Source organism: Callithrix jacchus, chromosome 10 (assembly GCF_049354715.1).
Source record: "Callithrix jacchus isolate 240 chromosome 10, calJac240_pri, whole genome shotgun sequence".
In the NCBI taxonomy this organism is placed as follows: Eukaryota; Metazoa; Chordata; class Mammalia; order Primates; family Cebidae; genus Callithrix; species Callithrix jacchus.
The window spans coordinates 77,861,598-77,888,973 of record NC_133511.1 but is presented as its reverse complement, the minus strand read 5'-3'; the positions used below and the strand labels follow the sequence as shown (position 1 = coordinate 77,888,973).

Sequence of the window (27,376 nt, the reverse complement as noted above, 5' to 3'; positions counted from 1 at the left end):
AAGCCCCTTAAATCTCATAGACAGGGGATAATTGCCATTTAGTCACTGTTCAGGGGAAGAATAAAAAAGGACCTGGGCCAGATGCATTATTTGCTTACATAGTTGCATCACGAATCTGCTTCAAGTAACTTCCTGGCATTTTCAATGTTCCAGCTGACTCAAGCTGCTGAAGTTTCTTAAGGGGAAGGACAAAGCAGCTCTACTTGTAGAGTCATTATTGGGAGAAGCAAATCTTCAAATGGCTCCAATCTGGGATATTCCTACTCTCCTGTGTTACCATTCTGTGTGCTACCAATTAATGTGTTCTGAGGATGTAGCCACTCTATTTCTCCTCCCCTCGTTGCCAGCTCGGTAGCTTGCTAGTTTTAGAATGTTCTTACTGCCTTACCTATTCCTAGCAAGAACTCCAATACCAAGCCGGGATTCACCTCTTCAGTTTTTCCTGCTTTACCTCTTTTGCAGGCACACAGATCTAACCAACCATAAATGCCATTTTTAATAGCATTCACATTCCTTCTCTATGAAACAGCTCCTTTTCCTTCAGACTTAAGTTTCTCTTGCTAGTGGCAATAATAGTTGTGGTTGAAATTTCCATTGTAAACTATACTTTTAGTTCATGGTGCCATTTAAGAACCGTTAGCTCATTCTGTTGAAATAGCCAGTAGCTGAGCTGAGGGGGGCAGGGTTTTAGAAAAAGGCTATCTGCTCAACCCAGAACAAACTCTAGGTTTGGCAACTTGTCAATTATTTGAAAGCCAAACTGATCCAAATGGGAATTTAGAAAACACTAAAACATTCTCTTCTTCTGGGTGGATCCTCTCCGGCACCTTCAGTCTTCTCTTCCCAGCTGTAACTTTCCTGTCATTGACCAGAGTGGTAACTGGGGGCAAGGTCTCTTGCTTTAAAAAAAAAAAGCCATTTTCTTGCCCATTCTGTCTTTGCCCCATTTCTTCTCCCCTTTGTCGGCAAGTTCTTCAAATACATGATATCAACTGCCTGCTCTTCCTGCTTCTAGCTACCCATTCCCTTCAGAACTCTGGCACAACAAACTGGCTTCTTTTGAAACTGCCTTCTTAAAGGGCAATATCATGAAAACTACTTCATCTTTGCTGTGTGGCAGATAGTGTATTTCACGCCTGAATTCTTGTATCTACTTCATGGTCCTTAATTCTTATATCTACTCAACAAAGTAGGACATCCCTATTTTACAAATGAGCAAGCTGAGGTTTAGTAGGATTTGATATCTTGCCCAAAGTCATACAGCTACTTTGTGGCAGAGCCAGGACTTGAACCCACCTTGTCTGACTCCAGAATCCTGGTATTTTCTACTGTGTTCCTCTCCGAGGATGCTGCAGGCAACCACTTCACTCATCCAGTGGCCATCTCTCAGTGACTTGATCCTTCTACACTTACTTAGAGTCTTTCCCACCTAGAAGGTCACTACCCAGATGGAGCCTCCATCTCCTAGACCTAATTCTGGCCAATTCCCTGACTCCCTTCTCTTTCTTGTCTAGTTTTTATGTTATTTTCCCGCTAGCCTTCTGGAACTTGCTGTAACTCCCTATTGCCTGGAACAGAGAGGTTCTTAACCAGAGGCAGAGGGAGGGGAGGGAAATCTTCAGAATCATCTGAGAAGCTCAGTGATATCAGGGGGCTCCCCTCTAGAAATCCTAATTCAGTGGGTCTGGGGAAGGATCCAGCTATGTCTGTTTTTCAAACTTTTGGACGTGACTCTATAAAGTTGTTGTGAATATTCAGGGCATATGGTGCAACGGCTCAGACATAGTTAATGCCCTAAATGTGGGCGCTACGCTCAGAATTACTATTGTTATGAAGCCAGTGATCAAGTTTCAAACATCCCAGCATCCGTCTCAGACTTCAGCACAGCCCTGTGTGCACAGCGGCTACTGACTAAGTCCTTGCTGAGCCTTTATGCCTACCAGGTTTTCTTCACACTTCGAGTTGTGTTTTCATGTTGCATTGAGACCTGAGTATTCTTCCCTCTTATCCTCCTCAGCTCAGCAAACCTGGTGGTTAAGGCGGGGGCTCATCTAGTGCTTAAGGGGATAGAGGACAGTGATTTTTTAAAGAAAGGAAAATGCTTTGTGAGCATTCATTTTAAAAAATAAAAATAGCCCAGAGATAAAAATAGCAGTGTTGGAAAATTGCCGACTATCAAGTAGAACTTCTCTTTGTGTGTCTCATTTTAAATTCCTAGAGAGAGTATCTGATTGGCTCACTTAGTCCATGATGTGGCCTCCCTCTGGGTCCCACTGGCTGTGAACAGGTCACACTGTCAACTGCCCGCTCATCAGGAATAGGACAGGGGATAAGTCTGGAAGGGGAAGTGGGTGCAGACGTGAGGTCATTGACATATCTGATACAGATGTTACGGAGGATCATGAGACTGGAGGATTTGAGGACAGCGGCCACAGAAACTTGGCAAACAGAGAAGAACATAGGTTCAAGAAGACCAGAAGGGGTGTGGACCCCGGGGACTGGTTACTTGACCCTTTAGGATCCCTCTGCAAGGATTTCCTACAAGGGTACCCAAGAGGTGGGGTGGGGAAGGAGACACAGCTGCGGCCCCACCTGCAGGGAATAAGGGACTGTCTTGGTTTGGGTTCTCTCCATCCTCTGCATCTACCACCACCAACAGGCCAAAGGATTCAAGAGCAAATAGTGTATGTGGGATGTGTGGAAAACACTAGCAGGAAATGGGAAAGTGAGATGAAAGAAAAGAAAGACAATCAATGGTATACCCACAAGCAGGTTACTGCTGTGGGTATCTAGGGACCCACCCCATGGGGGCCTCAGAGGAAACTACGCAGATTCTACATGCTTTGGAATTGTCTACCGAAGGGAGAAGCTGGAGTGTTGACCTCCATAGCCTGCCTGTCTTTCATTGCTAGAATGGTAACTCCCTAGCACTTGGGGTCTGTGCAGACTAAGCATACTTTGGGGACCAGAGAATGCTCTCAGAGAGAGACAGAGTTGGTTGTTGGCAGATATGGGAATTGGCTGCAGGTGACCTCCAGATGAACTACCAGGAAATGGGCAGGGCATCAACAGCATCTACACAGAGAGCAAGACTAGCTAATGGAAACATGTTCAAATCGAAGCTCCACCCTTTTCTGGGAACCTGGGGAATTTATCTAGTCTTCCTGAGCCTCAGTTTCCCTATTTGTAATATGAGGACATTAACACCCACCTCCCAGAGAGGTTGTGAAACTTCTGTGCTGTAATATATGTAAAACACTTATATAATGTCTTGTCATAGTGAGTACTTAATTAATAGCACCTATTATCATCATCATTCTTTGTGATTGCAGAAGAGGAAAAGAGGTTTTTTTTTCTAATAGACTCTCATTTGTAACAAGAGAAAATAATTTTGCTCATTAAATTCGTTGACTTAATAGATGGAGGCAGAAGAAGCTGCTGCTAAAGCATCATCAGAAGTGAACCTGGCAAACTTACCTCCCAGCTATCACAATGAGACCAACACAGACACTAAGGTTGGAAATAATACCATCCATGTGCACCGAGAAATTCACAAGGTAAGTCATGGCCAGCACTTCCTCCTTTCTATAGGAGTTCCCATCAGAGAACTAAGGTTGTCTTTTTTTTTTTAATGTGATATACAAGCCCAAAATACAAGTGAGAATTGTAAAATACAGATTGAAAACCAGAAGGATTCTGTTTAAAGTGGAGAGAGAATGTATCAGGATCCTAAATTGCTTTTGTATTTATGCAATATATTTAACCCTAGGCTTCCCGCCAGTCCAGTTGCAAAGGAACGTTCAGGGATTATTATTTGAAAAAAGAAAGCAAACAAATGTCTAAAAAGACCCTCTCCTAGCATTGAATTTGTGGAATCGATCTATCTCATAGGCTTGTATGTATGTCTCAGTAGGGTTTGAACTAGAGAACATGTTACAGTTAATTGACCTTCACTATTTTTTAGGAGGAATGTAAATATGATATACTCCATTTCCGGAAGATAAACCCTCTAGTGCCACAAAATTAAACATTCGTTTGCTGGTTGTGTGTTCCAAATTCTATAGCAGGTTTTCCCCCCAAACTACCACCTGTCTGAGTGCCTCTTGGTCTAACATCATGCATTAAGAGCAACCAGGTTCGCTCCCATTCTGACCTGATGAGGAAAGCTTTGCAAATCTCGAGGAACATAGCACTAGCCTGTCCCTGGTGTGCAGTGTCTCTGATGTGATTTGACAGGACTCTGAGAGCAAACTGCAGAAGACTATGTGCTGTGCAGATACTCAGGGTTGTTGTTAGCATCCTGCTGTGAATATCAGGGAGCTTGCCCTGTCAGCTCATCTCAGCTCCGCATGCAAGGCCACAGTGGCTTTCACGAAAGAGCCTCACTTTTGTTCAAGGGCCCAGGTGATGACTTGGTTGAAACAATAGTGTTTCTGTGCCACCGCGCATAGGGGATCAATTTTTATGTGCCGTTGCCTTGACTCTAAAGTAGCTTTTGTGTGGTGCTTCTCCCACTGCATAGTAATGGGCTCAGTTAGATGGATCAGCTACAGAGTGTGTCCCGCAGGTAAATGAGTTTACCTGCAGAACACAATCTTTTGGCATTGCTCATCTGCAACTGGAGAATGTTTTCAAAAGTGATTATGTTATCTTGTCAAAACCAATATCAAGTCATCCTTTCTGACAATAATTAACCAAAAGGTTTGGTTGCTCCTTAAAGTTGCTTCTTGTAAATATCAAAATACCTGAGTGTGAGTCCTACCAGTCACTAATGTGATTTCTGGAAAATGATTTAAATGTTCTGATTCTCACTAATTACATTTATAAAATAAGAATATCAACATCTATATGACAGTATTGTGCAGGTCAAATGACCCAAAGTATATGAAAGCTCATTGTAAAGTGCAATGCAAAAATCGGTGTTCTTATTACTACAGTTGTTATAATGAAGTTATGTTATCAAGACAGTGCAGTAATTCTCACCTGGGTTTTATAGAATACTAATCTTCTGCTGGGCATGGTGGCTCATGTGTATAATCCCAGTACTTTGGGAGGCTGAGGCAGGAGGATCGCTTGAGGTCAGGAGTTTGAGACAAGGCTGGCCAACATGCTGAAACCCCATTTCTAATAAAAATACACACAAAAAAATCTTTGAGCATTTTGCTAGGTGTCAGGCACTATGTGGAGTGATTTCTCAGGTGGCACACACCTGTAATCCCAGCTACTCAGGAAACTATGGCAGGAGAATCGCTCGAACCTGGGAGGCAGAGGTTGCAGTAAGCTGAGATCACGCTACTGCGTTCCAGCCTGGGTGACAGAGCAAGACTGTCTCAAAAAAAAGGCTGGGCACGGGGGCACACACCTGTAATCCCAGCACTTTGGGAGGCTAAGGTGGGGGGATCACCTGAGGTCAGGAGTTTGAGACCAGCCTGGCCAACGTGGTGAAACGCTGTCTCTGCTAAAAATACAAAAATTAGCTGGGTATGGTGGCACGTGCCTATAGTCCCACTACTCGCGGAGGCTGAGGCAGGAGAATCGTTTGAACCCAGGAGGTGAAGGTTCCAGTGAGCCAAGATCATCGCATCACTGCCATCCAGCCTGGGTGACAGAGCAACTCTCTTGTCTCAAAAAAAAAAAACCAAAAAATCAGGCCGGGCGCGGTGGCTCACGCCTGTAATCCCAGCACTTTGGGAGTCTGAGGCGGGTGGATCACGAGGTCAAGAGATCGAGACCATCCTGGTCAACATGGTGAAACCCCGTCTCTACTAAAAATACAAAAAATTAGCTGGGCACAGTGGCGCATGCCTGTAATCCCAGCTACTCAGGAGGCTGAGGCGGGAGAATTGCCTGAACCCAGGAGGTGGAGGTTGCGGTGAGCTGAGATTTCACCATTGCCCTCCAGCCTGGGTAACAAGAGCGAAACTCTGTCTCAAAAAAAAAAAAAAAATAATAATAATAATAATAAAACAAAAAAATCAAAAAAACAACCAAACAAAAAAATACTAGTCTTATGCAATGCTTCCTAAAAGAAGGTCTCAGTAGTGGTGAAACATGGAAAACTTATGTACTCTTCTGGAGATTTAAGAAAAATACATATCGTTATAATAAAGGTTTTAATAAGTCATGTAACCCAAACATACAGGCTTGTAGAATTTTTAAAAATATGATATTGGTTGATTCTATAAAAAGCTAGCATAGAGGAAGAGATCATTTCTTTTGGGGAGAGGAATTATTTAGGTAAAAATTTAAAAGCATGGTGATTAAGACGTGGTCCTTACCTTCTCAGAACTAGAACTTGATGCCTTACTGCAAATTAGTGCAAGAGTTTCCACTGTGTCGTGGCTGCAGGTCCTGTGATATTAGAGCTAGCAGAGACCCTAAAGATGTTGTAGAAGTGAGAAAATTTTGAATCAGTGAAGAGATACAATTTGTTGCAGGTGACGTACTAGCTGGTTATTGGCGACTGAGCCAGAGCTCAAAGAACACACATGTCCTAGCTCCTGAGCCAGCATCTTTTCTATCCTTCGTCACCAAACCAAACTTTGGACATGGCCTCTCATGGGGCAGGAACCAGCCTGGGTTCTGTGTTAGACAGCTTTGCGATGCCTGCATTGGTTAGAGAATCGGAGGCAGACAACAGATAGAGGAATATTGAAACAAGTCTCTCATTGTACTTAAGCACTTTTCCGATGAAATGAAAACATTCACCAGAATCAGATAGGGCTGCTAGAGTTAAAACCTGCTTGCTTTTCATGAAAGATATTCAACCGGACACCCAGACTTGTAATTTGTCAAAAACAAAGCTGGCATTGAGTTTCAAGTGATGAGCCCCCAGAATGATAGAAATAGCTGACATCTCTGAGCATTTTGCTGGGTGTCAGGCACTGTGTGGAGTGAGTTCTCTGGATCGCCTCATTTCCTCCTCATAGCAGCCCTGTGAGGCTGACTCTGTTATCTGTTATCACTGCGTCCAGGGGAAGCTGTCCATCTCACAGCTGCTGTGGGAACTCAGGGAGAAAGCGGGGTGGGCATTTCTACTTTTTTACCGGGTGCTCCTGCTTCAGAAAATGGAAAACAAAACAGAAAAACAACTTGTGGAATTTGTCCAGAATTCCTTCTATTTTACTTTCACTGTACCTGTTTTACTATAGATAACCAACAACCAGACTGGACAAATGGTCTTTTCAGAGACAGTGATCACGTCTGTGGGAGATGAAGAAGGCAAAAGGAGCCATGTGAGTTGTCATTTCCCCTGCACTTGCCCCCTGGCACTTTCACGGCGACTCAGATGCAGACCATGGGCAGGAGGGGGCTGACTCTCATGTGCCTCTCCTGACTCATTTCTACCACGATTCCCCAATCCCTACACTTCTGACCAGACGGATGCAGGCCAGTAATAGGTTATGCCTCCCTGCACTTGGCATCAGAAAAAACAGAGAAATGAAATTCAGTGGTCATTTGCATGGCCCATCTCAGCTTTGAAAGGGGGACAAGCAAGTATTAGACATGTTGACTGGAACCCTGGTGACAGTGCTGGTGTATCAGATGGTGAAATCCCCAAAGCCTCAGGGACGGCCCCACCTTTTGTAATCCCACCTCTGGGCAGGCGGTTTGAGAACAAGGACACTTTATGTGGAGCCCAGTGGCCTAAAGGGAAGAAGGCTGTCTGTCCATTCTAGGGTGAGGCTCTGGTCCCTCTGATTGCTTCTGTTAGTTGCCTGTTGGCTTAGTCCAGAGGCAGGATGGATTTCACAGAATTATAGAGTCCTAAAGTTGGAAGGGATGTGATTTCACAGAAAGAAAACCTGGGCACAGTCGGAGTGTGACCCAGTTGGAGTCACTGATCTCCTACCTCCCAGACCAGAGGTGGCTCAGCTGCACCTCATCTTCTCAAAGAGATGTCCGGCTTCAGATGCACATGCCTGCTGAGGAGTGGACAGCAGGGAGTGTGCCTTCTTTATGGAGACTACAAGAAGCCAGCCTCTCTGTACCCAGATAACTTATGCATCCTTGGCCTTCCCAGGGCATTGAGGATTTTCCCCACCTTTTTTTGGTCTTACGGCTGGAAGAGAATCAGTGTACTGATAACGGTTAGGAAGGTGGTGCTGTCTTGGTTAGTAGGTGATGGATGTTTTTTCTTTTCTTATTTTTGGCACAGTGCTCAAGTGTTGGGAGCTGGCCGACATTTACGGCAGGCTGGGGGTCCAGTTGGCCATGTGCAATGGTAGTGACCCCACCATTCAAGGGAGGTTGGGGGTGGTGGGGAGGAACTGCAGTGAAATGGAAAGGGCACTGGCTGTGGAGTCTAGAAGCCTCACTTTGTCGCCTACCAGCTAGGGCTCCTCGGTTTCCCCATCTTCAAGTGAGGTAACAATGTCCATCATCTCTCGCCACCCTGGCAGCAAAGAAGCCTCTGAAACAAAGTCTAGATTAACTAAGACAGGGATGGAAGAGAGGCCAGCTTCCAAAGGTGGGAAGAGAGAGAAGAAAGCAAAAGAAAAACCAGTCAGCCATAGGATATGATCATGGATCTAGAGGGAAGTGCTTTAGAGTGTTCCAGATCTCAGGCTGTGTTTGGGGCTTGAAGGATTGAGGCCAGAGCAGAGTTGTGGAGTGGAAAGGGCAGGGAAAGCAGAACTCACAGGGCTGTGAATTAGGAGAAAAGCCTTTGTTCTCAAGTCAAAAAAACTTAATCTATCATTGCACAGTGGTACAGCTGTGCTCTGGGGAGGGCAGCAGCCATGCCTGTGAGTACCCCTGCACCTGCTGGAGGATCAGGTATACATGAGGCCTGTGAGTACTCCACACCTGCATCCCATGCTGCTACCTCCACCCTCTCAATGAAGCAGCTGGTCAAGTTTGTGCCTTTTAGTTGGGGGAACTGAGACTCTGAGAGTGGGGTGGGGAAGAGACAAGATCTTGAATACGCCAAGGGCATGCTTGGGGCAGAAACCAGCTGCCTGCACTTTTGTGCCGTGTGTCAGTTTTTCCGAGCGTGCATGGCCTCATGTGCCCCTGTGTCCTCTGCTTCAGGACTCATCGGGAGGTTCAGAGTCTCCACCCTTGCCCGTACAGTCTCCTGTGGCCCTTGTGTGATGGAGGACACACCTTGGTCCCCTTGTGCAGGGCAGAACCTGAACCCCTATATATGACAGTCCTGAGAATGCAGGAGGTTGAGGGGAGCAGTAGATCTAAGAACCCCGCATGCCGGAGGCTCATAAGGTTGTCTTGATGCCTGCTCAGACTCTCAAAATAGGAGCGTATCAGGTTTCTGTATGAGAATAAATTCCCGTTTGATTGACTGGAAGGGAGACCTTGGCCATCTGATGCTTGGCTAGCTAGTGTCTGGTAGATTCCACTGGGCTTTGGAGAATGGATTGGAGACTCTCAAGCCACCTGTGAGAGGGATGTCATATGACAGAAAAGGCGGTGTGTGTGCCTCACTTCAGAGCCACACTCATTGTCAGAGTGGCTTGCTGAGAGTCAGGAAGTGAGATCCAGTTTCACATGTCCACAGATTTGTTTCATTCAACCGCCCTCCTCTTCCTGGGCTCACCATCGTCCCAGCACAGTTGATCTAGGGCTTCAGCATTGTTTTTACAGAGACATGGGGCTCCTTTTTCTGAACAGAAAGCTGTAAAGACTAGTTTACCATCAAAGGAAGGCAAGGGCTGTGCATTGTCACCACTGTCGCATTCTATCACTTTGCAATTTAATGATTTTTACAGTTTGTTTTGAAATGTGTTACACACTGCAGAAACTTTCTCTAAAAGGGATTTGCCATTGCAAAGGACAAATCATATGCTGTGCAAACCTTAAAATACTATAAACAGGAGCTGCATTAGCAGGATTTAACATTTCCAGATGAATTCAATTAAAAATAATCACCAAGCACCTTACACTTTCCTTTCTTCAAATGCTGGAATGTGTATTAATATGTATAGGAACCCGAGGAGGCTCACAGAAAGTTACAGACAGTAACACTATGTGCCTGTCTAGAAACTGCATGCAGTATGTGCAAGGCCCTGGTCTGTTTTTACACTCAAATGTGAAAGGGGAAGAGGACGCCTCGGCTTGTTATTTCACCTGAGCGCGTTGGCCGATGGGAATGTGGTCTGACGTCTTTATTGTGAGGCTTTTGTTCCAGACTTTCTGCCTGCCCCACTTCACAGGCCAGGGGCAGGCACACTGATGATGGTGTGCTGCTTTTGTGCTGGGGATGAGGAGGAAAGCAGCATGAGAAGCTAGAGCATGGCAAGCCATTGTGCATTAATAGGACTTTTTTATTTATGGAACTGTGTCCGCATGTAGGAAGAGTCTGGCCCAATTAGCCAAGGCACCCTTTTGATGGGACACATCCTCTTTAAAATTCAACTCACAGCTACAAGGCTTAGCACATCCTGCATGTTTGGTCTCTCTGGTTTCACGTTAGAGTATGATGTTAAAAAGTGAGCTGGTTTATATCTATGTGAACACACCTATTTTGAAGCTATAGGTTCAATCATGTACAAGCAACTCCAAGATACTGGCCAAGACTTCTGAGAGGCTGGGTACAATGGCACACACCTGTATTCCCAGCACTTTGGAAGGCTGAGCAGGAGAATCACTTGCAGCCAGGAGTTTGAGACCAGCCCGGGTAACAAATTGAGATACCTCTGCAAAAAATTTAAAAAATTAGCTGGGCATGGTGGCATGTGCCTGTGGTCCCAGCCACTCAGGAGACTGAGGCAGGAGGATTGTTTGAGCACAGGAGGTCGAGGCTGCAGTGAGCTATGATTGCATCATTGCATTGCAGCCTGGGTGACAGTGATACCCTGTTTCTAGAAACAAACAAACAACAGACTTCTGAGGACACGGGTGGATGCATCCTTCTGCTAAAAACACACAGCTTGTAGAGATTTGAGTGACCCAGTGATTTCCTTGTTCCAGTGCCGGTGGTGTCTTTTTGACTGGGTCAGCAGACTGAGGACAGTGACCCTGGAGTCCTCTACAAGTGTGAGGCCATTTGTTGTGAGGATACTTTGCCCGTGAAATGTGTTGGAGCCTCGGGAGAGTGGGCTGTTAAACCGTGGCCATCTTTTCCCATGGCGCAGTGAGCCTCCATCACCTCCAAGCCCAGAGAGACCAAGCGAGAGAGTGAGAGAGGAAAGTGTGTTGAGCAAGCCCTTTCTCCCTCAGGCCTCATCAAGCTCATTCCTCAGGCCGATGTATCATTCCCTGACCCCAACTTGTTCATTCATTTTAGAGTGGACAGTAGGGTGCTGGCTTTGTTTTCTCCCTGCACCCTGGTTTTTGATGCTGAGCCCTATCCATTTAATGGAGCATTCAGAGATACCATGATGAGGAATCCTGGGGGGCTTATAATTTTAACAGAAGTGCACAGGGGAGGGTGTGGCACCTCTAGAGGGACTCAATTAGTTCCCAGAGGATCTGCCTCCTGGGGAAACCTGCAAGGTCCAGGGAGGCTGGGGTGGTGGCTGAGTCCCAGGAAATTCAGCCCTTCCCTTTTGAGGCACAGAAGTCTGAACAAGGTGAGATGCAGACCTTGGTTGGAGCCCTGTATTGACCTTACAAGCTCTGCCCTTTGTGACTCCATTTCTTCAACTATCAAATGGGGCTAATAATCCCCCTTTCACAAGAGTGAGTGAGAATCCAGTGTGGCAAGTTTCTAGAAGCTCTTTGTGTGAGGTTCATTATTACTGAAGATTAATTAAAGCCAGGTTCTAATTGGCTGGTTCCCAGCAACTTTATTGGAAAAAGAAGGGTGTCAGACTAGGGGGAAGTTCGTAAGGCCTCCACAGGCACAGGCGTCCTTCCGCTGACGTTTGCAGCCTCAGGCTGTTTTCATTCTGCAGCAGCCTGCCTCTCTGAGTGATGTGCTCTGCCAAAAGCTCTGTGCTCCTGGCCACGAGGCTGACTCATCCCGCTATTGTTCCTAACTGTGCCTGTCAGATATGTCTAGTTTGGGCATTGGGGATACAGACAAAGGGTTAATATAGGTCATATGAATGACCAGGGAAACAGGCGATGATTGGGTACTGGCAAGTTCCAAGTTGAGGCCCGATGTTGGCAAGGGGTGATAGTAGTTTCTGCAGAAAGAAACAGACTTATTGGCCTAAGGTTGACAGCATAGGCTTGTGTAAATGTTCCGTTCCATATTCTGATAAGCACACAAAGAATTTGGGTACATTTGTGTTTCTAGATTTACATTTTGAGTCGACTGTGATTAATGATTTAGTATAAGGCCCTCATGCCTTATTCAGTAGGAAAAGAGTTATAATTGACGAACGCTGTTTCATTCTGAGAAATGAGTACATAATTCCCAAATAAATATAGTTGATGTGGGTGAGCAATTTTTATGGGGTAGGCATTTCTTTTTGTGCTGTTACCTGGTGTATTCAGTTGTACTGTCCTCAATCTAAATATCTTCCAAGAAGGAATTTATTAAATAGAAATGATTCCACATCGAAAATCAAAATACTGTGGAGTTAATACTGTGAAGATGGTATAAAAGGTTGTCTTCAAACATTAAGTGAAAAAAAAATACAGAACAGTATATATAATACTTAAAGTATATAAAATATACATACACAGTGTATGAAATATCTTATTTTTAGAAAAAAGTATCCATAAAAAAGTCTGGTAAAATATATATTAAATCATTAATAGATCTTTCCAGAGGATTTTAAGTTTGCAGAGACCTTTCCTTTATAGATTTCTTTATTTTAAAAAGAGTTTGAATTATTTACAATTTTGGTATAAACATATTTCTATATTTTTTAATGGTTTTGCAAATGCTTTCAGTACAAATGCTAGAAATTAAATTGTAAGTCAAAGGTTATGCATATCTAAAATTTTGAGAGATACTGACAAATTTTCCTCTAGGAAGGTTTTACTCATTTTTATTTTTAGCATCAATTTCTGAGGCTGTGTTTCACCAGCCCTCACCTACGGTGGGTGACCATATGATAGGCAAAGAAAAAAGATACCTTCTTTCTGTTTATATTTCTTTGATTATTAGGTCAAGGAAATCTAAACAAGGGGGATGGCAGTTTGAGAACTGTTAGTTGTATCAGATGTATCTTATCCCTTCTTCTTTTTGCCAGGGAGAAAGGTCAGTTTTGCATTCCAGGTCATGCCTAAGGCCAAATACCATCCATTCCAGTATGAGGTGATTAGGGAGGTGGGAAGTCCTAGCTGAACATCTGAGTGCTCAGTGTCTTTGTGAGGCGGCTGGATGGGCTGAGTCATATGGCGTGGGTGGTGGGGCATGCAGGCTACTGCCTCCACCCTGTAAATATAAACAAGGTTTAGATGACTGCTGATAGAAGCGGCACATCAGCGGGGGTGGTTAACAGCTCTTAGCAGCTCGGGCACCGGCAGATCCAGTTCAGATGGCAATTCTATTGCTTACTAGCTGTGTGTCTTTGTTTAAGTTCTTAATGGAGGGTCTGAGTGCTCTAAGCCGGTAGTTTCCCCGTATTTTAAATGGGCTTAATAAAAGTACCTTCCATATAGTATCGTCATGCAGATAAAAAAAAATAACCCAGGTCAAAATCAAATACAATACCTGGAACATGAAGAACAAGAAGTCAGTACATAGCAGCTGTTTGTTATGGTTTGATTATTTTGATAGCCCAATCCATGGCTATCAAAATTATCGGTATTACTTATTCAATTCATTTATTTGCACATTCTTTGAGTACCTGCAATGTTTCTGGCAGAGAAGTGTAAAAGACAGTCTCTAATATCAGAGAGCACCCAGGCTAGTAGTGGACAAAAAATAAACAAGTCGTTACAATATGGGTGCATAGTTTTGAAAGGCAAAGGTTGCACAGAGCATTGTGGGGGCGTGGTTACAGGGGCCAAACCAGGAAGCCAGGGAAGACTCGCTTGGGAGACAGTTCTTTATCGGTTTCTTGTTTCTCTCGTTTTATAAGCAAAGGCACTTCTTAGTCCATTTGCATTGCTGTAAAGGAGTAATCAAGGCTGGGTACTTTACAAACAAAAGGTTTATTTGGCTTACAGTTCTGCTGTACCCTGTACAAGCAGGATACCAGTATCTGTACCTGGTGAGGGCTTCAGGAAGCCTCCACTCATGGCAGAAGATGAAGGTACGCAGGTATTACATTGTGAGAGGAAGGGGGAGGAGAGAGAGAGAGAGAGAGAGATGAGATGCCAGGCTCTTTTTTGTTTTTGTAGCGACAGTGTCTCAGCTATATTGCCCAAGCTGGTCTTGAATCACTATATTGCCCCCAAGAGATTCTCCCACCTCAGCCTCCCAAAGTGCTAGGACTGTAGGCATGAGCCACCATGAGCAGCCTCTTCTTAACAATCAGAACACATGGGAGCTAATAGAGCAAGAGCAGCACCAAGCCACTCATAAGGGATCTGTCCCCATGACCCAGCTACTTTCTACTAGGTCCCACCTCCAACCGTAGGGATCAAATTTCAACATGAGATTTAAAGAGGACAAATATCCAAACTATATCTGACACTAATTGACCTTTTGTTCCAGACTGTCTTTTCAAGGATGTTGTATAGGCAGTGGCCTTGAAAAACAGAGGTAGCCTTGAAAATCAGACATAGCTGTCCCCCCATGGCAGAGGGCAGGTTTGCTTGCAGTCCATTATCAAAGTTTGGGTTCTCTGAGCTTGAGAGATGTAAGAGATGAGCCTTAGGTGTGATGTAAACCCAATGCATGTGCAGCATCCACCTGGACCCCTCCACATGGCAGTGTGGAACCTGGAGGCAAGGAGAACTGACAGGGACAAGAGGGCTTATGCTGTTCTGTATTTCTGAAATAAAGTCCTTTGTCTCTGATCCAGGAGTCTCATGTCTTCTGCTAGTAGCCATAAAGCTGTGACAGGCACATGTATCATCTTGCAAGTAGAATAGAATCTTAGACCCTTTACACGTCTTGACAGGCTCCCTGGAAGAGGTGGCAGTTGAGCTGTATTTTGAATGATGTCTGGGAATTCTGTTGTGGGGAAGAAGGGTATTCCTTGAAGAAGGATTTCTTGTTCAAAGTCAAGGAGGCATGTGAAAATACGAATATGTTGGAGGAACACTCAACAGTTTAGAATGCTAGAGCTGGAAATGTGCGTGGGGGGCAGCAGATGAAGCTGGGGAGAGGCAGGGGTAAGATCAGGCAGGCCTTCGAGAGCCATGCCAAGCAGTTAGGGCTACATGCTGAGTAAGGAACATACCCTGCATCTGCAGTGCTTTACCGTGCCTTATACTGTCTAATGAGACTTCATGGAATCCCCAGAGGAAAGAGCCAGAAAGACATGGTTTGGAAGACAAAGATATTAGTGGACACGGGACTTTGCTTAATCCTGGTGAAGCTGGAGGCCTGAGTCCCCTTTGGGCTGCAAAGCCTGTACCCTGCAAAAAGCCTGGCTTCTGGCCTTGAAATCTGGAAACTGTTACTTAGAAATGGAGCACTCTGCTTTTGCTTGGTGCCAGTAGACAGGCCAGATAAGTGACAGTAAATGAACTTGAAATCTCATTAGGCTGATGGTGTCGGCTGCAGAACAAGCTGATTTCTGTGGTCTCTGAGTAGCCTGGGCATGTCAGGGGCCAAACAGCTCCTCCACACAGGTGTCCATTGCTCTCACGACCTGGGGATCCTTCCAGACAAGCCTGGATAACTTTCACCATAGGTCTTTGTATCCTGGCTGCCAAATACGTGGCCCTGTCCTTCTTTACCTGTTGGCATTATTCCAAAAAACTGTTTTGTTTTTAAAATAACATCAAGGGCTACAACATTTCTCAATAGTCCCTTATTTAGTCAGGCACAGTCCCAAGGATCTGACTTGTGTGCCTTCACACAATCCATGTGACAGTGCTACAAGGCGGATACAGTTGAACCCATTTTACAGATGAAGTAACTGAAGCTCAGAGAAAATTATAAAACATAACTTGTAGTTGGGTGCCCAGTACTAAAAAAGAGAAATAAAATGAAACAGTTAGGTCTTATTGATTCCAAAACTTCCAAGACTTAATTTTTTTTTTTTTTTTTTTTTTTTTTGAGATGGAGTCTTGCTCTGTCACCAGGCTGGAGTGTAGTGGCATGATCTCGGCTCACTGCAACCTCCGCCCCCCAGGTTCAAGTGATTCTACTGCCTCAGTCTCCCAAGTAGCCGGGATTACAGGAACCCGCCACCACGCCCAGCTAATTTTTTTATTTTTAGTAAAGATGGGCTTTCACCATGTTGGCCAGTATGGTCTAGAGCTCCTGACCTCATGATTGCCCACCTCAGCCTCCCAAAGTGCTGGGATTAGCTACTATGCCCAGTCGAGACTCATGTTCTTAATGGAACATACAAAAATTGTGGTAAAATGTATATAATATAAAATTACCATCTTAACACTGTTAGAGCATATAATTCAACAGTGTTAATTGCATTCACATCGCTGTGCAACCAGTCTCCATAATTCTCTTTGTCTTGCAAATCGGAGATGCTATATCCGTTAAACAATGCCCCCCTCCTCCAGTCCCCTGGCAACCACCATTCTACTTTCTGTCTCTATGATTTTGACTACTCAAGGTTCCTCATATGAGTGGAATCATACTGCCTTTGTATTTTTGTGACTGGTGAATTTCACTTAGTATAATGTTCTCAGGGTTCATCCATGTTGTAGCAGGTGTCAGATCTCATTCTTTTGTAAGGCTGAATAATACATTGAGTGTGTATATACATGGACATGAATATATGTTTATCTATGTATATACACACACATATTTTGTGTCCATTCATTTGTCAATGCACCTTGCGTTGCTTCCACCTTGGGGCTATTGTGAATAATGCTGCTATAAACACAGGTATGCAAATATCTCTTTGATATTCTTTCATATCAAATACTTTCCATTCTTTTGGCTGTATACCCAGAAGTAGAATTGCTAGATCATATGGTAATTCTATTTTTAGTGTTTTGAGGAACCACCATACTGTTTTCCATAGTGGCTGTACCATTTTGCATTCCCATCAGCAGGGCACAAGGTAGAAGTTTTTGTTTTCTTCTTTCTTTTTATTTTTTTTAAGATGGGGTTTCACCATGATGGCCAGGCTGGTCATGAACTCCTGACCTCAGGTGATCCACCCACCTCAGCCTCCCAAAGTGCTAGGATTACAGGTGTGAGCCACCACGCCCGGCTAGAAGTTTTTTTTTCAACCTTTCAGTCTTCATGACTGTAGACACTAGTGGACATAAGCGCCCAATGTGAGCTGAAGGACTGTCTCAAAATTCCTGGCGCCTGCTGCCCTTGCATAAGGCAGGGCCTTCTTCAACTCTGGTTCCAGCAGTTGCCTCTGCAGTGTGGCAGCCACAGTCTCAGGGGATGTCTTTAGAGCACAACTGATGCCACTGACTTGAGTTTCTCGCCCCTCACCCTGGCCTGTAGCCAACATGCTGAAAACTTCCCTGAGGTGTGGTGTATGCAGCTCAGGCTGCATCTTGGAGATTGGGGGATCAAAAGATGTGATTTTTTTGATCATTCAGGAATTAACACCCACTCTACACCCTCCTTTATGAGCCCCACCCCCACTTCCTCCATGGTGTCCTCAAAGAACTCTCAGAGGCATGAAGGGCCTCCCACTTCCCTATAAAGGGGCTCCAGACTCCTAAGAGGATCTTATGGGAGACTCAGTCCCCCAGGGAGGTTTTGTGGTGATGATGGTTGTTTTTTAATTCCAGCCAGTGGTAGCGAGGGGTTCCAGGAGGTAGACCAGGAGACAATGCCAACAGAGGCCCCGGTCATGCCGTCTCCTCTTCCAGGGTCAGAGCCAGGAGCAGTGGAAGGGAGCTGGACCTCGATGGGAAATGGGGAATGCAGAAGGACATGTTTAATGCTCCCAGGAAATTCACAGTCATGCCCCCAAATCTAATGAATGAGCTGACCTCTCAAATCAGGCAGGAAGGCTCTACATCCCCAGCAGACTGTGGGAAAAATGATGGATGGAGACTGAGTCATCTAAATGTTTGCTCAGATCTCATTGCTCTGTCTAGACCACCTGTCAGTTTCAATTTTCAGCTCCACCTCCTGGAAGAAAAGGAATAAACAAGATATTTGGGTAGTTTTAGGGGAGCATAGTGTGGTAGAATTCAGAATTCAAACTGCCGCAAGTTGAAATCCCTGCTTCTGGGGCAACTTCCCTCATGGCTCTGAGTGTTGGTTCTTGCTCTGTGAAAGGAGGATTTAATGACTGCCCGAGTAGCGTGTTTTACAAGTAGGAGGCAATGTCTGGAAAATGGTGTTTAACAGATGCCGAATAAGTGTCATTTCTCCTTTCTGCCCTGATTTCCTGGACCCCTTGTGGCAGGAAGCAGTAGTTTACTGAATATGAGTGTGTTAAATCAGTAAATATGTTAATTTTGTTGTAAGGCTGCTGTTGCTTTGAAACAGTAACTGAGAAGGCTTCTGAAAGGTGATGGTGGCTAAGGTGCTAGATGAAACAGATGAAAACGCTATTTGTGGAAAGACAGGCCTCATGCCAAATGTAAAGTAAAACAGTATTTCACTGAGTCACACAATTACAAATGGTAGAATTCACAGGGTCCCTTGAACTCCTGTAGACGAGGAAGGAGCACATGTGGCCCATCCACTGCTGTCCCCCACCTCCAGGCACATGCAGACATTGCTAATCTATCACAGAGTTGTTTCCTTATGAGCCCAGATAGTCTCAGTACTTGAGGGAGCACAGCACTTCAAGCAGCCACTGACAGTTGGAAAAGGACTATCCTTGAAACCTATTTTCCACTCCTGCTTTAGACCAAACCTCCCATTTTACAGATGAGAAAACAGAGATGGGGAGGATATAATTTTCTCCAGATCATGCAGCCATCACATCTGGAACCTCATTTCCAATTCAGTTCAGTTTTTATAGCATGGTGGACCTGGAATTTCCTGTTTCAGGAAGCAGGGTCTGGGCGCCCTTGTTTTTGTCATGTCGCAAAACATTTAACAATTGAGAAGATGGGCCACCTAATGCTGAGAAAGATAGTGAAAACCAATAGGGAAAGAGTGTTCTCAGGCCCAGGGAAAAAATTTAGAAGTTCATAAAGAATTGTCTAAAGACTGAGCTCTGGGAAGGCAGAGACTTCACCTGTCGTGTGTCACCTCTGCGTCTCCGCATCTGTGCTTGAGATGGATAGGTGTTGAGTAGTTGAATACATACTTAGTAGATGAAAGCTGTGTGACCTAGATGCAAGTTGGGGAATAAAAACAGAAGTAAAAGTCCTTGAAGATAAGATTCTGTAAAGAATTGCAATAAGTAAATTAATTTGATTTGTTTGAAAAATGAACCTGTTTTTCTCTTTCTTCTTCTTTCTTCTTTTTTTTTTTTTTAAATAAAGATGGGGTTTCACAGTGATGGGCAGGCTGGTCTTCTTGAACTCCTGACCTCGGGTGATCCACCAACCTCGGCCTCCCAAACTGCTAGGATTACAGGTGTGAGCCACAGGGCCCGGCCGAGCCTCTGTTTTTCTTGCCTGTGTTTATTCATCTACATTATTGGACACCTGGTGTTTGTTGGGTTGTATACCCAGTGTTTTACATGTTTTATTTTCTAATTCTTAAAACACTGTGAAGTAGACATAATGTAATTTTATAGATGAGGACACTGGTATTTAGGGACGTTAAATTGCAAAAGCCATGGCAGGTGGTAAAATGGTAGAGCTGGAATATAAACCCAGATGTAAATTTTGGCCATTTTATTTTTTGTGTGTTATTTATTTATTTATTTTGAGACGGAGTTTCGCTCTTGTTACCCAGGCTGGAGTGCAATGGCGCGATCTCGGCTCACCGCAACCTCCGCCTCCCGGGTTCAGGCAATTCTCCTGCCTCAGTCTCCTGAGTAGCTGGGATTACAGGCACGTGCCACTGTGCCCAGCTAATTTTTTGTATTTTTTTTTTTTTAGTAGAGACGGGGTTTCACCATGTTGACCAGGATGGTCTCGATCTCTTGACCTTGTGATCCACCCGCCTCAGCCTCCCAAAGTGCTGGGATTACAGGCGTGAGCATTTATTTATTTTTAAGATGAAGTTTCACCATGTTGGCCAGGCTGGTCTTGAACACATGACCGCAGGTGATCTACCCACCTTGGCCTCCCAAAGTGCTGGAATTACAGGCGTGAGCCACCATGCCCGGTAATTTTGGCTGTTTCAATAAAAAGATATATTTCTGATAAAGTCATGGTGGTTTGCAGCCATAATGTTGGGTTGTTTTGATCACAAGCCTTCCATTCCCGGGGAACAGCTTGTGTCATTTATATCAAGAGTCATTGAGCCCCTCCCCCTTCCAAAGGCCTGAAATGGAAAACCAACATCACAAAAGGACAACTGTATGGTTTTCCCCTCCCAGGGATGGCAGAGCCCCTTGGGCTCAGGGGAGAAGTTATCAGAGGAGGATGGTTAGGAAACTGTGGAATCTCTCACCCACTTTCTTTTGTTCTCACCACTGATGGGGTGTCAGACTCGCTGCTGCTGAAAAGGAACATTCTAAACCACCAGAGGGGCATTTTAAGTGGGTGGCATGCTCCCTTGTCTGAAGAAGTTGGCCATTGACACATTTCAGTGATGCGATGTGGAAAATACAGCCACAGGGAAAACAGCCTGAATTTTCCATAGTCTCATAATTCAGGGCCTCCCAGAAAGGAGGCAGGAAAAGAAGAGTAGTGGCTAGGACAGAAAAACACCCTGGCTTGAAGATGGCAGAGGGCCTGCTCACCAGGGCAGGGGTCCCCAGGCGGCTGGGGTGGGCAGAGGCCAGCAGATTCCATCCTTCTCATGCCTGGCAAGCAGTAGAACATAGGCTCAGCCCCACGTGCATGAGATTCCTAGCAGCCTTTGCTTTTCCCATTGTTTCCGGGATCCTTCTTTTTTCATTAGATCTATGGGGACCTTGTTCCCCAGAGAGAACACACATCCTGTAGCAGAAAGTTCAAATCAAAGGCCAGAAGTCATACTTAGTGCCTGCCTTGTGCCGAGCTGCTCTCCTCTCCCCGCACCCCTGGGTTTTTGCTGGGATTTGGAAGGTGAGAGGAAGGAAAGAGAACAGTCATTAAGCATGTACACAGGTGCTGTGTGACCATATCGTATGAGCTGTTTTCCTTCATATCACCAAACCTACCTACAACACAGTGTACTAGCCCTGAGTTAAAGGAGTGAAAAGTCACTCAGAGTGACTTGCTAAGGTCACCCAGTTAGTCAGTGGTGGAGTTGGGATTTACAATTATTTCCAAGGAAGTCTCTTACTCCAAAACCTAGACTCCTTCTAGTACACAGAACACTGCCTTGCAAAATGATCAGATGGTGGGAAGGTCACTAACAGCAATGGAATGTCTGGCAGACACCATGAAATGTGGTCATATTTATCACTCAATCTTTCTGACAACTTCATTGGTTAGGTTTTATCATGCCCATTTTACAGATGAGGAAATGCAACGCAATGAAGTGAAATGACTTACCCAGGCTTGCCCAGCAAGAACTGAGGAAGGCAGCAGGCTTGGGGAGCTCACTGTGCGGGGAGTGGGTCATTTTAGAGCTTCTTGCCTGAGTCTTGGCTTGGAGAGCTGGGGCAGGCTTGGGGTATGACTGAGCTCCTTGGTGCTGGGGCATAAAGGAACCCCCTAGCCCCAGCCAGAAGTACCAAGGCTGTTGTGAGGATGGGCAGCTCCAAGGTATCTGGAGCAGGAAACTTGGGTGTGCCCAGACCACCTTCCCTAGACCATCTGCACATGGCCTCCTCCTTGGAACTGAAGCTTTCCATGTTTCTTGCCATCCCACAAAAGTGAAGCAAAATTCATCGTGGCCACTTGTGAGCAAAATGAGGTCAAATCATATGTTTTTCCCCCACTGAAACATTTTAGTTTTTCCCAGGCTCATTAGCATAAGTGGTTCAACTTGAAAAGTTAAAAATTTAGGGAGACCCCTTTCCATCCTCACTGTGGAAGAACGTTGTGCGTAGTGATGAGGGAAAGAAAGAATAATTCCTCAGGGCAGGGAAGAGGCTGGAAAGCAGGAGATTGGGCACTCTTTAGAGGCTGGGATGGGGAATGCCAGGCGGTCCCCCATCCAGCAGCCCTGCCAGGGGGCTGGGGATGTGGCTTTTTTCCTGCCCAGGGAAAACAAACTGGCTTTTGTTTTGTTCTGCTTTAGATTTTCTTCATCCTCGTCCCCCACCCCCGCCCCTGCCTTCGTTTAAGAAAATTGAGCGAATTCTTTGAGTTGTGTTTATAAAGAGGGCAAGGGATTAGAGGCACCGAAGCAGCGGTTCTTCCCTTTGGGCACGTGTCAGAATTATTTTCTTAATCTGGATACAACTCATGGGAAAAGTAATGTGTTTTTGTTTTCATTTACTTTTAAATTAAATTGAGCACTTCCTTTAATCTGAAATGTAGACAACAAACCCAGTTATTATCAGCAGTACCTTTGTATCAATAGCAATCACAAATATTTCTATTTTCTCTATGTTTTATATGTATTTTAACATAGCATTTATGCTCAGCACTTAGGGAGGAAGGGCGTTGTCAGAGTTGCCCATAGGTCTTGCTCTCCAGTGTGTTCATTAGAAGCCCACAAAATGCTGTCTCTCAAACTGTTTGATAACTTGATTTCAATGTAACCATTTTTTCTTTGTAACCCTGTATGTTTGCCTTTATTCATCTAACCCTGTTATTCTGAGAACAGGCTTTATCTAGGTATTAAATGGGTCCCTAGTATAAAAAAGTTAAGACCCCTTATTTTATTTTATTATTATTATTTTTTTAGACAGAGTTTCACTCTTGTTGCCCCCCAGGCTGAAGTGCAATGGTGCGATCTTGGCTCACCGCAACCTCTAGCTCCTGCATTCAAGTGATTCTCCTGCCTCAGCCTCCCAAGTAGCTGGGATTACAGGCATGAGCCACCATGCCTGGCTAATTTTGTATTTTTAGTAGAGATGGGGTTTCACCATGTTGGTCAGGCTGGTCTCGAACTCCAGACCTCATGTGAGCCACCTGCCTCAGCCTCCCAGCATGCTGGGATTACAGGTGTGAGCCACCGCACCTGGCCAAGACCCCTTATTTTAAAAACGTCAGTGTCCACACTGAGGCCTCCTAGTCACTCCTAGTCACTCCTAGTGACAGATGTAGACATGGCCTAGTGGGCAGCGGGGAGGCCGTAGAAGGGTCTGCTGCCTCTGTTGGAGTGACATCCCCACCATTGTAGATAAGACTTAACCCTCAGGTTCCTGGCCAGCCTCCCCATTCAGATAATTTGAATCCTGAAGGCTATGACAAGCCATTTTTGGGAAACTGAAGATTAAGAAGATTCTGATTATCAGCATTGTTGGGGTGGGGTCTTGAAAATGCTGGGCCTGGGCTCCGTCTCAGATGTAGGAGTGCCCAGCTCATCCTGGGGTGTCTCCCACATGGACCATTTGACCCCAGTGTAGCCCAGATAGGGGCCTGCACTGACTCTGCTGCTCACAGCTGCAGGCAAGGCTGATCTTCGGTGGAGAAGGGCCCTGGCCCGTGGCCGCAGCTCGGCAGCCTGAACTGTTGCATGAAGCATCCTATGACTCCCTTCTCCCTCGGTGGCCTGTCTTACCCATGGCGTAGCTGGAGGATGCAGACAGAACATCCAGTGAAGATGTGTGATATGTCAGGAGGGATCATAGGCCACAGCTCCTGGAACCTTATTCCTCCTGAGAGATTTCACCTGTCCCACCGAAGGCTCTTGCCCTAGGCCTTTGGGATGGACAGAGAAAATACAAAAGAGGATCCAATTTTCATCACCTCCCGGTTCTTTCAAGTCCACCTGCCTACAAGCACTGGCTCCTGAGGAACCAGCTCTTGCATAGGCACTATCTCCAAGTGCTGAGAGTGTAGAGGAACTTTGCACATTTATTACTTTCTTCCCAAGGTAAAAGAAAACCAAATTTAAGAGACTGAGCCAGGCCAAGTCAGCTCACTGGCTCATGTAAAAAGAGCAAACAAGAAACCAACCGAGTCCATCTGGAGAAACTCTGTCCGTCCCCAAGGCATGTGGGAGTGATGAACATGAGGCTGGGCAGTGAGGACACGCTCAGAGTCTGCTTGGCTTTTTGTAATTACTGAAGAGCAGAAGCAGGTGCTCAGACCCTGTCGCTGAGTCCTGCCCAGTTCCTAACCCTCATCCCCTGCATCATTCTTACCCTTGCACGAATGAAGGAATAGCACAACCAATCCTGTGGATCGTCCCAGGCTTAGCTGGGTACAGGTGAATCATCCAACCCACACTAAACTTAATCCTATTAATTGTCGTGTTTGAGAGAAGGGATTTCATTAGGGCCTGCAGAGGAGTTTTCTGGAGGAGACACAAGCTGTTGCCACCCCAGGAGGCCCTGCCTAGACCCTCAAACCACGGTTGTGTGGGAACATCATCCTCATTTGTGGCCCGAGGACTGGCTGTGGTCTCCCTGGCCTGTGGAAGCCGGAAAGCCCAGAACTCTGTGGCTGTGGTGGGGCGCTGGTGTCCTCCACCACTGAACACTGTTAGCCTGGGGCAGATGTCAGCTCTGAGGGGTCCGCTGATTCTGGTGCATTGCAAAATGTGGCTGAGGACTAGAGACATGAAGATGCAGGATATGGATGAAGCTGTGAGTCAGAGCTCTGTTTGCACCCCAAAGCCAGAAAAGGAGTAAGAGAAGGCGAGGGAGATTTGTGGAGGTGGCTGAGTACGTGGAGGAGAGGCTGGGGTAGAGCAGGTGCCACCCTTCAGACAGTGCCATGTGGAAGCTCATGGGACATGTTTCTGCCAGCTTGCCAGCTCCTAGGAAACCTGGCATGTCACCCAGACCCTTTACCCAGCAGGCCTGTCATCTCCCCTAGGAGGGCTTGTCACGATTCCCCAGATCTCTCTCCTCCAGTATTTCTTCTAGGCCAGCTTGTCACCATTGCCCCTGACACATTGTGGTCAGGGAGCCCTGTGACTCCTTCGATGACCCTGGAGCGTCCATAGCACTCCCCAGAGGCATCTCCAGATCTCTGCTCTTCATTGCCCAGCACATTTATTTTAAAAGAGAGGCCCTCATCATGGACTTACAGCATCACAGGGTCAAGGCTGGGACTGGGGGTGGTCTCTTCCTCAGAGACCAACCAGGACCATGGGGAGCACCTGCAGCAGCTGACCCAGAGACCAGGACATCCACAAGGACAGATAACCTATGAAAAGTCAGGTTCATAGGAATGCTAGCTCTGCTGGACCCTGCACGGTGGGGAGAGCTGCCTAGCCCTGGAAGATAATATTGAACTGTTTGGCCTGGAGAGCAAACAAGAAGGCCTGGGGGTTCCAGCTAAGGCCAGGCAGGATCAAAGTGAGATGGAAAAGTTGGTGACATCAGCCACAGAGCTATAAAGTGGAGGGATGGAGAGAGGGATAAGGCAGAGGGATATGAGACAGGCCTTTTTTCTCTAGATGACTGTGTGATTGCTGAGGGCACAAACCCCACCATGGTTATGCTTCTGGTTAGCCTCGCTGCAGGGGAGCAGGCCCTGCCATCCCCATGGGCATTGGTGATAGCTGCCGAGCCCTGAGACCATCACCTTAAAAGTGCCAGCAAGTAGGCTGGCAAGGCAGAGGGTGAGTTTGGGTGCACTGTGTTCTGGGCATCTGTTACCCCAAACTTAGCAATATGAAACAACCATTTATTATGTTCCTGGAATCTGTAGGTTAGGAACTTGGACAGATGCCATGGGGATGGTTTGTCTCTGCTCTATAATGTCTGAGACCTCTGACTTGAAGCCAGGGTGACTCAATGACCAGGGCTGGAGCCATCTAGAGCCTCTTTTCACCCAGGCTCCTGGCTGTTGCCTAGGACCCTAGCTGGTACTGTTGGCCTCCTCATGTAGCCTGGACTTCCTCACAACATGGTGGCTTGGTTTAAAGGGCAGGCACCTGACAAGGGAAAGAGCCAAAAGCAAGCTGTGTTGACTCTTAGAACCCAGCCTTGAAGTTATACAGCATTTCTTCCTCCACAATTAGTTTATTAGAAGTGAGTCATTAGAGCCAAGTGCTCTGCTAGGATGAGGACAGTATGACTGAGGTGTGGGTATGCTGCCCTTCCAGCCCCTACTATTTTGCTTCTAGAAGCAATCCCCTGGTCAAAGAAGCTATGAGTACTCTGGGTGGAGAAGAGGCCAGTGATTTCAGTGCAGGTCTTGGGGGCTTTAGAGACTGAGGCATTCCCCTCCTTGGGTTGCCTGGAGACATCAGTGACCAACCAGCCATGGGTCAGTTGGACAGGGCCATCCCTCAAAGATAAAAGCCAAATGTGGACACTTGCCGCCCTCCCATATGAATCTTGGCTTTCCCAGTGTGAGTCTTGGCAAGTCTTATAACCACCTGCTGGTTCTTTTAGCTCTGAAATATTATTCTTGTCTTTATCACCCCTGCCCTCTGTACCCAACTGGGTGCCCAACTGGGGTGGGTACTGAGGGCTGGGGAGCACTCAGGAGAGAGGCACTAGCTGCCCAGTGGGAATGTCAGGGAAGGCTTCCTTGGGGAGGAGACATTCTTGTGCTGCTTCTTAAAGATTAATTGACAGATAGGGAAGGTAAGGGCATTATAAAAGCATGGGACCAAAATCTGGTTCCTAAGGAGGTCAGAAAAATCAGTCTGGAAAACAAGTTGGGAGCTGACCATTAAGAGCTCTGTATACCATGCAGTTTGGACTCTGGGTTATGGTTGCTGGAGAGGGTGGAGAGATAGTCAGTTGCAAGGCAGAATATGCTCAGGGCGACAGTCTTATGGGAACTCATGACCTTGGTCAATTTGCTAGAGTCCAGATTCAGACACCGGACCTTCTCAGCTCTTTTGCTAACTAAATTCCGACCTCCCTAGTGTATAAACCAAAAGCAGAAGGTATTAATTGGCAGGGGTGAGGAACATCTCTTTTCAGTGGCAGGAATGTGGGGCCCCCATCCAGGATGCCCCCGATGTGGTGTCAGGGTCCTGGGGGTCAAGTTTGGTTGTCCGTAGATTGCTGGGTGGGTGAGAATTAGAGCCAAGGCAGCTTGAGATGGTTGAAGGGACATCATGGGTTCTAGGGTGCCTGGTGCAGTAAGAGCAGAGAGCTGCCTTGGAACTCCAGGCCTCCCTCTCCCTGGGTTACTGGGGACATACCTTTTGTTCACTGTCTCCCTCCTTGTCACATTCTTTTATGACGCCAGAATCACAAATGCAGGCTGACTGTTCCCAGGGCCTGGTAGGCAGGCTGTCTCCTCCGATTATGTGTTGATTGACTCTGTGCAATCCTCAGCTTTCTCCAGGGCCCCTGGGCTGGAGCAGCTCTCTGAACAATTATGATCAAGGATGTGCATAATCAGGTTTGTGTTTTAGGCAGTTAACTAG

General features: G+C 45.9%; 1 protein-coding gene across 4 annotated transcripts in view; it reads left to right on the top strand.

The window, feature by feature from the left end:
• Positions 1–27,376, top strand: part of DKK3 (dickkopf Wnt signaling pathway inhibitor 3) — a 48,665-nt gene that overhangs the window by 4,247 nt on the left and 17,042 nt on the right. For 2 of the 4 annotated variants that reach the window (XM_002755055.6, XM_078340514.1), the window contains 2 exons: positions 3,420–3,557; positions 7,152–7,235. In XM_002755055.6, the coding sequence (XP_002755101.3) occupies positions 3,420–3,557; positions 7,152–7,235 (222 nt within the window). The remainder of the gene's footprint in view (positions 1–3,419; positions 3,558–7,151; positions 7,236–27,376) is intronic. The other 2 variants (XM_078340516.1, XM_078340515.1) reach the window with 1 other exon arrangement.